Consider the following 11,514-nt stretch of genomic DNA (forward strand, 5'->3'; position numbering starts at 1 on the left):
GAGTCCAGAGGATGAGATGACTCTTTCAACTCTAGCATAAAGGAGGTGGTGGCCTTGGAAGAATACAGTACAGTGTCACCAACTGCCAGGTAGTTCTGAGAGGAGAAAGTTTACTTAGCTGACATATTACCTGACTGGTAGGATAAGAATTGATTTTTTGCACCAATTGTTGAAATCTGTTCTTTATTTGTGGTGTTTCAGTGAAGGGGAAGCCTTTCCATTCCAGAAAAAAAAGATGGTAGAGTTGTTTAGTTCAATACCTATTAAACTCATTGGACACTACATCAATGAGCAAAGTTGTAATGTAGAACTGAAGTTAAATGCATTGGATTTGTTGGTTAGGTACAATCTGAGTGTCAAAATTATTGTTCAAGTAAAATGAAATCATTTATGAGCTAACTATAACTATTAGCATTTTCAAACTCCATAAAGCCTTGACTAGATTACACTAAAACTATGTCAATATTTCTGTCAAACACCTACTTTTATGAGGTTTGAATCTGTGGATGAAACCTGGAGTGCTATTCTACAAGTAACTGAATTCCAAAGGCCAGTAGAAGAAGGCTAATTAGGTTAGAAAGATGAGGGAAGGATCAAACCTGAAGAGTGAAAGTTGTCATAGATGGATTTTTTACTTGAAGTGCTCAATCCTGGAAATTGCTCTCAGTAGATATAAATGATTTTAAAGCAGATGTTTCAGGTCAGCATTGAAGTATTCAGCCAAAGTGAAGGTGTTATTAGATGATGCCTAATTCTAACGTTCTAATATCTTACTTGTGCGATAACTGTTGCTTACGTTGCCACAACTTGTTAATCCTCCCCCCTGAGAATCCGGGTAAGACCTATACCCAGGATCAGCATCAGAGCTACAATAGGTTCAGTGATAACATTATTTGTCCCTTGTGGAAACTGAAATATGATAAACTTTGAAGGGCAACTTGGAGACCTATTACCACTTGAATGGAAACAATCTTGTCTGATTGTGAGTTGGAAAAATAAATAAAACCAGTAGGCTGCTACCATGAGAACCTTTTCAGGAAGGAACGTCGTGGGCTATTACAGATCACACTTTCAAACTACTGGGACTTTTGTTCGACAAATGAGTGAGGGATTTTCCATGTAGGGCCCTATGCTGGTAAACTCTCATTACCCAGTGCAGCTTCAGGCTTTCTCCAGCTGTTGACTTAAAGGGTGATTAAAAGGAAGATGGTGAGATCTTTAAATACATAATTTAGGGGGTTTTGTTTGTTTGGTTTTGGGTTTTTTTAACACAAAAAGCCTATTAGATTTGTATAATACAGTGCAGAATTGTAGCAACAATGAAGGAATTTATAGGTGTCTTGTTTCTTTCACTGTATATTTTTAACAGATGTTTTCAGTAACCGAAGCCATTCAATGTCTTAAATATATTGAAGTTTCTTTTGGTTTGTAAACTCAGATCAAGTAGTGGGGTGCAGTGATGCTTGTTGTTGCTTTCAGGAGGGTTGTATATTAAAATTACTTGACACACACATCACCAATGAATAGTTTTTTATGTGGTGTTTCAAGATGTGGAAGGTTCCAAACAAACTCACAATATTGTTCACTCTTTTTGCCAACAGGACCTTTGAATTAACATGTTGTATCTTTTCCTCTCCCCCTGAGATTGTAGGATGTAATATAATGGAAATAAGAACTTTTGTTGATTGGAATCAAATGACTCATAAAATGAAGCCCAAAGCAAAACAGAACAATTTGAGAGTGGAGGTTGAAATAACATTTGAATCAAAATATTTGAGGCTGAAATGAAGATAAATATCTGCCTTACTTTTGTGCTGATTTTTTTCTCATCTTGTTCATCTATATGGTTTCACATATAATATGCATTTAAACATGAATATGTAAACGTTATAGTGGGCACTGTAACCTGACATTGTGGGATTGACTTTCAGATGGACCTCAGCGGCTCTTTGAGGGTGTAGTAGGTTATTTGCAAAAGTGTTAGCAGCTTGCTTTCTAATAACCAATATTGTGTGGTGTAGTTACTATGTCAAAGAGGCAAAGCCCATAATACGGACCCTTAAGCTGTGTTCAGTAACCAGTCTGTGCAATATAATAATATAGCCAAAAGTACAGAAGAGCAAAGATGGCGAATCTGGGCTGAAGGAAATTACTCCTTTGTCTCATGCACTGAACTAGCAGCTTTCTCCTGCCTCATTGGCACAACTTCTAACTTCGCCCACTCATCTCTCTCACTACCATATACTTGAACATTCCAGCTAGGCAGAACATAACTATTTTATCTTCATAATTCAATAGCGCACCTTGTGTATCCACATATGTTTCTAGGCGTTGAAGATAAGATAATAATGTTCTGCCTAGCTCGAATGTTTGAAATGCATGGTGGTGAAAGCTGTGAGTAGGAAGATATGATAATGCTGAGAACCACTGCTTTATTGTAAGTTTGTGTTATCTCCAAGGCTGAATGGGAGGGAATGAAGAAATTCCAGAACAAAACTAAGTCTGCTCTCAGATCTCCTTGATAGAGCATGGATTTGATGTTTCTCGCTGTGGGAGTCTGTCATGGTAGAGAACAGAAGAAAATAAGAATAAAGCTCCATCAATTACATACAAAAAGCAACGTTTTCCCTTTTAATTATAGGATGGAAATCTCTTAGTTACTTGCAGTTAGAGAAGGAAAACAAAAAGTTAACTCATAAAGACTCCTAAGAAAAATCACTTGCACTGAATAATCCTGTACAACACTGAAAGGACCATTATTATGTTTCCAGCATGGGGCTGAGTTGCTGCAGTTTTGGAACTGACCAGAAGATGACATGATAGACAACTTTCTCTGTTCTTCCAGGCCAGTCACATTGCTCTGGGAATGGAATTAGTGCAGAGCTATTTTGGGTGAGCAAAAAGAGGCAGAATGAGAGAGGCAGCCGTTTGGCCCAGAGGGGAAAGGAGGAGGGTGTGTATACCAACCCTAGAGAAAGGGAAGGAAAGGCAAGTACCCAGCTAAACGTATGTAAGCAGCCTGTTAAGTGAAAAATGATGTGGGATAAGTATGGAAAATCCTCAGTCCAGGCACCATAGCAGTCACTAGTTTGAAAGGAGAGACACCAAATTGTGGGGGGAGTCAGAAGGTCAAATTGGAGACGTGCACCACAGACAACGTTTATAGTCTTCTGGTTCCTAGTTTGGGGAAGGACTTGTAACCAAAGGATGCGGTTCTGGTGGGAAAACAAAGATACTTGGATTAAATCTGGTCTAGGCCAGAAGGATTCACTGTAATGAGTTAATTATTGGACTGGCTAATTGTGTTATGGCCTTAACTTATCTAACAGTAAGTGTAACATATCTGAACTAAATTACCCTCATTTTAACCTACCTTGTACGTTGGCCAGACTCAATGAAAAGCTGATTGTTTTTATTTTTAACACTTGCATGGTTAGAGTTAATTTTGAGGGAACCCATCAGGTGTGCGTCACTAATAGTTGCAGTGGCAAGAGCCTTTGTGATTTCTGCTGTGGCTGCCAAGACCACCAATGCTAACACCCTTTGATGTACCACCACATGCTAGATCAGGCTCAGGCTCATGTGAGCCATGATGGAATCATTTACAAAGCTTAGGTATCAGCTAGGGGTAATCAAATCATTCTTCAGGGCAGGAGCTCCCTACCACCAGGTTGTCATTGAAAGCCATTTTTCCATGTGCCCCAGGGAACAAGTGCTAGGGTTTTATGTACCTTCTCCAGCAAGAGGCTTAGAATAATGAAGTTAATGGACCCTTTCTCCCTTGATAGGTAGTACCTATGATTCTAGAGTCCTGTAGCCCACACCTAAACTATTGGGGTAGAAGGAAGACTTTTTGTACTGGAAGTGGTGAAGGTTTGGTTGTATCATAATCAAATAAACCTTAAGTACAACTAGGGTGGCATTAAACACTTGATCAACACTTAAGCATTAACTTTAAAGAAAGTGGGATTTTTGGAGTTATTAAAAAGCCGAATACACCAATTCAAAATAAACTAACACTACTATAACTTGGTGCAATTTCCTATTTAACTGCAATTAAGTTATGCCACAAATGTTCTCTGCCTTAATTTATAATTAACCATGTACCATTTTGCTTATAATTTTGGCCAGTCCTTCCACTGACAAAAGTCCTCATCAGTTGACAAATAAATACAGTTAAAGAAAAATTAAATATTTCTTCATGAAAATGAGGCACACGTGCAATCATACAGTATATACTGTATTAAAATAGTTTTTCTTGATTAAATGGTAGCAAAAAATTAAACTAGTAAAATATTCTCCTTAATTTAAATAAAAAGCCAGCCCTTTTAGTATCACATGAATACATCATGTTAAATTTCTTCTCAGTGCACTTAAATTAATAGCAGGGATAGTGTTGTGAGAACTGCAGGTATTAATTGTGTATATATCCATACAGCTGCAGTGAAGCATTGTGGTAAGTAATGTTATAGATCAGTGGTTCTCAACCTTTCCAGACTACTGTACCCCTTTCAGAAGTCTGAAGCCTGTGGTCTGGGGCTGAAGCATATAACTTAGCTTCATGGGACCCTTGTGGCATGGGGTCCTAAGGCCGGCCCTGCACTTATGACCCCCCCAAACTCATCCTGCAATACTGCTGGGATTCACAACCCCCAGGTTGAGAAACACTGATCTAGATGAGTCAATGTACCCTGTGGAAGACCTCTGTGTATCCCCAGGGACACATATATCCCCGGTTGAGAACCACTGTTATAGATTAACACATGCTCATTCTATAATCTGGCATTTAAAGAATTTTCCTGAGCTACATTAGCATTTTTCAAACACATGACATGTCTTGGGTAGATGAATTTCAATTAAGCTGTCACTGACGTGTATGAGAAATTGCCTCTAAAATCACACATGTAAATGACTATTGCTGCAAACTCCCAAACTATATATCTAAAGTTACATCCAACACTTAGTACCTCTTCCCTAATTGTGAACAAATGTACTGCTACTTTAAATAGGAAGTTTCTTCTTTCTGTTGAAATGCAGGGTTGGCAAATAATGCAACTAACTTCCACATCAGCAGCATTGGTAACAAGCCAGTGACTGGTCTGACATGATATCAAAAACTCCAGTTTTCTGTTAAGTCCTGTAAACTTAATGCTCTGCAGTGGGGATTTCAAAGGGTCCTGCAACTGTTTTAAATTAAGGTAAAGAGATATTTAAAGTCCTCTCTGGAGTAGAACTTAAACACTGATATGTGGAAAAAAACTTGCTTAATATCAGCCACTTACACTGGTGTACCTGAAAACAAAGCTTTGCTTGCCAAATGTGATCTCACAATAACATCAATTACTTGCAAAATAGAAAGAGACTACATAAATAGGAAACATAATGTAGCCATAAAATAAGACATAAAATACACATCTTATTCAAAAGTAAATTTACCTAGCTCAAAACAGACTAGACTTAAATTGCTTTCCTGCCCCTCAGACAGGCACCATACTCAATAAACAAAGTTCCATTTTACCTAAAATATAATCTCTCTTCATAGCAGATGTTTTGTTCACAGCTTTTATCTTGATTGATAGTCTGTGAAGATCATCCTTAGAAATACCATCAAAGAAGAAGTCCTCATTAAAGATGGGATTTCTACTTCTCTTTATAACAGTGCTTCTTTGTTTCTGAACTTTCCCTGGCACAAGAGAGAAAGTGATGCAACAGTTAATCCTTTTAGCTTCCACAAATACATCATATAAACCTTCGGCACTTATCAGACGGAGTCTAAGCCTTCTGCTTTCAGGACAATAGTCAGAGGACAGTCTCAAGATTCCTCCTCTATCGAGAAACACTGTACTCTCACTTCTAAGTCTTGCTCTGCCATCAGTAAAATCTTGGGGAAAGATGGGTGAATGTGACACAGAAAAGCATTGTGTGCTTGAGCACTCGCTTAGTTTCACAAAAGTCTGCCTATATGGATCATTGCTGTGGTCTGTGGAGCTGCCTTCATCTGTGGATAAGGAGATCTTCCTTAGCATGCTGGATTTGCTTTCTGCCTTTAAAGCCCTGCAGAGCAGACCCTCTGGGCTCTGGATTGCAAACAAAGAGCAGGTTCGGGTAAGGGAGCTTTTGAGAAGTGGGGAGCTGAAAGGGGAAGAGTCAGTGGAGGACGCAGTATCACAATCACAAATGCTTTGTCTTGGCAGATGTGGATACCTAGAAGAGAGTCTGGTAGCTGCAGAGCTGATGTTGCTGGAATCTGCTCCTTTACAGTAGATGCTGGAACTTGGCAGCAACAATAGACAGGACATAGAACAGCTGCATGGGTGACTGTGGAATATACTCTCCTTTCTTCTAGTATGGGGACTCTCCAACAAAGTGCAGAATCCATAGGGGGTCTGCACCTTGGGGAAATGGGGCAGGGAAAGTGCTGCCTGTGACTGTGGATCTGAGTTGGTGCTTTTCTCCACTGAAATGAAGTTATTAGCTATTTCAGTTGGGAGGATATGTGGCTGCTGCAGGCTGGGATTGTGAACAGCCTCACAATGAGGGTATAAGTTGGTTTCTGCATAGGACTGGAAGCACTGGATGCAGGAGCCAGGATCTCTTGCAGAGTGAGAGTTAATCCATCTGGATGGGATGCAGAATTCTGGAATCCTGTCTGGGGTTAAGATGTTGGGAGAAGCAGCCATTGCCCTCCGGGCTCTATTCCAGCAGCAAACTCCTTCTGTTCCCAACATGATTGGATCTGAAGCCTTGCTGAGTTTCTCCAGGCACCACATCAGTAACAGTATGTGATGCACACACCTATCGTGTCGGAGGAGAGTGCTGTCCTAGGGGAAACTCTGGTCACGGTAACCTGCAATACAGGAAAAGTAAGATGAGGATCACTCACAGCTTTTCATAAAAGCCAGCAGCCACTAATGGTGCAGTTGAAGGCAGAATTAAACACTGCATCAGGAGGAGCCAGCTACAGACTAGTTAGGGAAGGAGACTTTAAAATTTTTTTTAAAAAAAGCAAAAAAAACCCCTGAGTTTGATTGTAAATGAAATGAAGAAAAATCACCAATGTAAAGAATAAATGAGGGAGCCTTCCTCTGTATTGGTGAGACATGACTGGTGCCTTTAGGAGTTGAGGTCAGTTTCCTGGACCATGAACTAGGGTGAAAAACTTTTCTTAATCCAAAAGGGGTGGCAATCACGTGGCTGCTGCTAAAAGGCATTAACAAATACCAACACTTACCAAAAACTGGCTTTTTAATCTATCAGAAGAAGCAAACACCCACCTGACTTCCAAAACACGTAACTTGGATCTGAAAGCATACTGGTTTAATAACAATTCTGACGTGCTGTTAGAAAGGGAAGTATGTTGTACAATTTAAGTAGTACCTACCTCTAATTCTTGAAATGTAGTGAGACATTCCCTACTAATGTCACTGTTAGATGGGACACTGCAGTGGATGTTCAAATTGCAGTTCTGCTGTAGTTTTCATTCTGTTCGGCTAGACAATTGGTTCTGCTTTATAAAGGCTGCTAGAAGCGTTGAGCAAATCAGACAGAAGACCATCACCAGTGGAGCCCTGCTCCCTTTCAGAGAGCACACATCCTCAACTGCCACTCTCAGGATGACGTGTTACCTGCCACAGCAACATGCTGCAAGCTCCACCCTTAGACAGGCTTCCACTGAGTTTACATGCTGGTCAATTCATCTACTGTTGCAGCTACACAATATAAGAGCCTCGTTTAGAGCCAGTGCACACCACCTCATGTGTAGCTTGTTTGGGTTTGTTTTTATTTGCTCGCATTTTTTAAAAAGACAGTATGACTATTTCTACAGCAAATATAAATGGAAATATGGTGCAAAGGAGTGCATAGAGTGATGATAATGCTTCCTGCAAAGAATGTCAGATTATCTAAGTGCCTAGGGATGGTAAGAGGAGAGAAACGGCAAGATGAGCAGACTGCTGGAACTAGTATCAGAGAGACGGCTAACAGCAATAGAGCATAGAATTTCATTGCTGTTGCCGGTGCAAAAAAACTAAACTATAACTTGATATAAACACAAAAGACACTAATAGCATCTCAAAGATCCAGAATTTAGCTCAGTCATTTCCAAATTGTGGTCCACAGCACAGCTTAGCTGGTGGCCTAAAGAGAGATGACTGGTCATATTGTGTTGGCTTTCCATTTAGGATCCAGCTGCTAAATTGAATTCAAAACCATTTAGAGAAAAACCTACTTAATACCATTCTAATATTTTCTACCCACATAATTGCTGGTCAGCATAGGTACATGCAGCAATTGCCAAAAGGGGTATTGGGATTGCAATGCCAGAGATAGATCTCAATAAGATAATCACTCTAAAATATAGTATGCCTGATGAAAAACTGATATCCCCTTGAATTAGGCCATGGCATACTTCCCGGAAGTACTTGTGATATCACTGGCCATACTTTTACCCAACCAACAAGTGAAAGGCATCAGAATCTGAGTAAGGAATCCCTGTGCAATGAGGAAGGTGTCTGACATTAGCACACGGGACACAGGGCTATTGAAATGAAACCCTGAACATGCTGTGAAGTTCAGATGCTGCTGGAGCCTTCAGAAACTCACAGAAAAGGGTTTGTCATGGATGGGGGAGTTCAGTGAAAATTGACCAGTGGGCTTAGTTTCTTCTGATCCAAGGTTCCCAATCAGTGTCTGCTTTGGTCCCAGACTTGATGGTGAACATAAGGAGGTCTGATGCTTGCTGTAAAACTCCCAAATCTGGGCATGATGCTCCTTTCATACTGATTTACATAGATACTGTAGTCATTGATTGTAATGGAGTTACTGAAGTTTTACACCAACATAAGTGACAAGAGAATCAAGCTTAATATCTGCTTAATTATGTAATGTGTATCCATGGCCATACCAGATATTCATTGCCAAGAGAAAACCTCAGAAAACACTAGGGTGCCTCAGCTCTGTGGAATAATGCCTGCTGCTTAGGATTTATCTGGGGGAATTTTTAGCCAGTCCTGAATAATCTGCCTTTCTCTATCAGGGGCTTGTCCATGGCTTGGGTCATAGTGCTGTGAAGCACACAGATAAGGTGGTGGAGCTGTTGGACCATCTGAAATCAGCATTTGGCATTACCTATAAGCAAGTATGGTACCCCATATGGCAACTATCCCATATCCCAATCAGCCATGGAAAATAGAGGGACCTTTCATGGAAGAGTGTGGTCCAGAGTAAGCTAGAGCAAATTTGCCAAAATATTGTGGTTCTTACTTTTTTAGGTGAACCACTTTCTTGCCCCATAGCAATACTGTTTAGTTGAGCAATACCTGGAGTAAGGAGGATCCTTTGTGGAGACAGAAATCATTCACCTTTTCACTTTAGGGTGCATACCATAGTAATGGGGGACTCACATGGAATCTTGTCATCCTTTGTTGGGCTAGTTAAAAGGATTGAAGTTCAGCTGATAATTTATTTACTTTGCTAATCAAGAGTGGAGGCTGTAACTGAGCCATATCCTGCTTTTATCTTTAGCCTTTTACTTAAAGGCCTTTCACTGTCTCTAAAGTAAATTTTAGCCAATGACAAATCAGTGATCCTGCAAGAAAGAGAGCACTGGTAGAGCCTGAAGGAAACCCAGACTTCAGAACCTGCCCATTCAGCAGCCCTCCTTATTCAATTAATACTTGGCCACGAAACATAGTCCTATCTGTTCCTTTCTTGAATCACCTAGAAAGTTTGACCTGGGGGAAACTGGTCACATAGACATTCATGTGCTTAGATGACTGGTCTATCATCCAAGTGATTATAAGTGAAAATTATTTCATGAGAGGTAGAATTTGGACTTGGGCTAAAAAAGGTAGATTACTTTACATTGTACTATCTGCTTAAAATTAATTCTTACATTCTAATTTTTGGATGACTGATATATTAATTTTGGACACAATGCTCAACACACGGTCCTCTCTGATTCTATCTTCTTAGATTTTCTCTGTGAACTTGCTCCTTCATAGCAAAACCCATAACAGTCATCATTAATTCCTCACCAGCTTTTGAGGTTTTTCTATCTGTTTTTATAGGCTATGGTTATCCCTGAACTATCAAAATCACTCTGTTCTCAAATACTGACTAATTTCCAGTTGACTTCATCATGTTAATTCATACCTCAACACCTGCAGTGTCACCATGGTTCAGATTGTGCCATATCTTCAGAATCATGTTTTTGCAATACCCTTTTCAAAGTGGGTTTAGAATTGTCTGTTCTACTGAAGTGGTGCGATTAAAAGTATTTGATGATCTTTCAGTAGCTAAATCAAAAGGCCATTCATGTCCCAAGCCTCCATGTCCCAAGCATTTTGCTGTTTATATCTCTCATTGGCCATTTCATATTCTCCACTGGACAAAACTGTAATTATTCTATCCACATGAGTGCTGAAGCAGAGGGGACAAGAGCTGGCTTTGGGATGATAGTGAGGTAGATGAGACAAGGAGCTAGAGGTACAAAAAACAGAACTGCCTGGTAAGGAGAGGGGGAGGTGGATGTGAAACAGGGACTGATCAACTCAGATTGGGGAAGCAGTTGAAGTGGGTGGAACAGGGTTGCCTGAGCACAAGTGGGAGAAGAGACAAAGCAGGAAGAGGAGGAGGAGTTGTGAGAAACAAGGGTAATGGGGACTGGCTAGGCAAGAAGACCAGGGAGAAGAAGAGAGTGTGTGTGTGCAAGAGGCCACATGTAGGGGATATAGCCAGAAGAGTCTGTGCCCACAAGAGCAGACTCCTCTCCAGAGCCTGGAACTGAACCCAGTGTACCAGTGTCTCACGTTCCTTGGCTGTTAGCAAATATCTGTGAAACTCAATAGAAACACATGCCATCCTTCTCTAGTGCTGGTTCATGTGGAGACGATGACTGCCTACTACTGCTGTTCGTTACTCATTTAGCTCAAGAGTCAATAGTTTGTGTGATGGATCTAAAGCTTCCAACCCTGTTGCTGATCCATATGGGTGTCAATATCACTCCATATAATGGAATTTTTTTCCAGGTTTTTTTTTTTTAAACCTAGCAAATTACACAGAAAAAAACCCACCCTGAGCTGCTTTGTAAGACTACTTTATTCACAACTCTCACTCACCTCCAAATTTCTCATATCTACCTTTAAGTTTACATGTAAACCAACTGATAATAATTAATAGAGGTGTAACTGAGCAGATTTATATTTTAAAAGAACTAAATGGAAGTAATAGGGTCGGGCTAATCTTCATCCTGACCACTTGCCTAGTACATTGTATCTTTCTCCCACCCTTCATCTTTTTCATTGTTTTTGAAAACAGTTAGTGCTTTGGGGCGGGGTTGGTTTCCTTCGGTATGCCTGAACACATACAAGGAGTTAATATAAAAATGATAGTAAAGGGAAATAACAGAATGCTGAGGTTGGAGTACCTAAAGTGTAGCTACATTATAGCTCATGTCTGAACTGCTATATGTACAAGGAGTAGGTGTGCCACCTGCAGTCATAAAAAATGCCAGTC

The 11,514-nt window shown here is 40.2% G+C and overlaps 1 protein-coding gene across 1 annotated transcript; it reads right to left on the minus strand.

Annotated features, from left to right (window-relative positions):
- Positions 1 to 5,299: 5,299 nt before the first annotated feature.
- LOC137144429 (C2 calcium-dependent domain-containing protein 4C-like) lies at positions 5,300 to 6,770 on the minus strand. The gene has a single exon (XM_067534735.1). It carries the CDS (start codon positions 6,768 to 6,770, stop codon positions 5,478 to 5,480), a length of 1,293 nt encoding a protein of 430 aa, XP_067390836.1. The 3' UTR covers positions 5,300 to 5,477.
- Positions 6,771 to 11,514: the final 4,744 nt, after the last annotated feature.

Source organism: Emydura macquarii, unplaced genomic scaffold (assembly GCF_026122565.2).
Source record: "Emydura macquarii macquarii isolate MOO-44397 ecotype Brisbane River unplaced genomic scaffold, CSIRO-AGI_Emac_v2 contig_3451, whole genome shotgun sequence".
Classification (NCBI taxonomy): Eukaryota; Metazoa; Chordata; order Testudines; family Chelidae; genus Emydura; species Emydura macquarii.

What these genes read in the sequence shown, in the direction of transcription:
- LOC137144429 (XM_067534735.1), bottom strand. Translation starts at nt 6,770, where the DNA reads ATGTGGTGCCTGGAGAAACTCAGCAAGGCTTCAGATCCAATCATGTTG.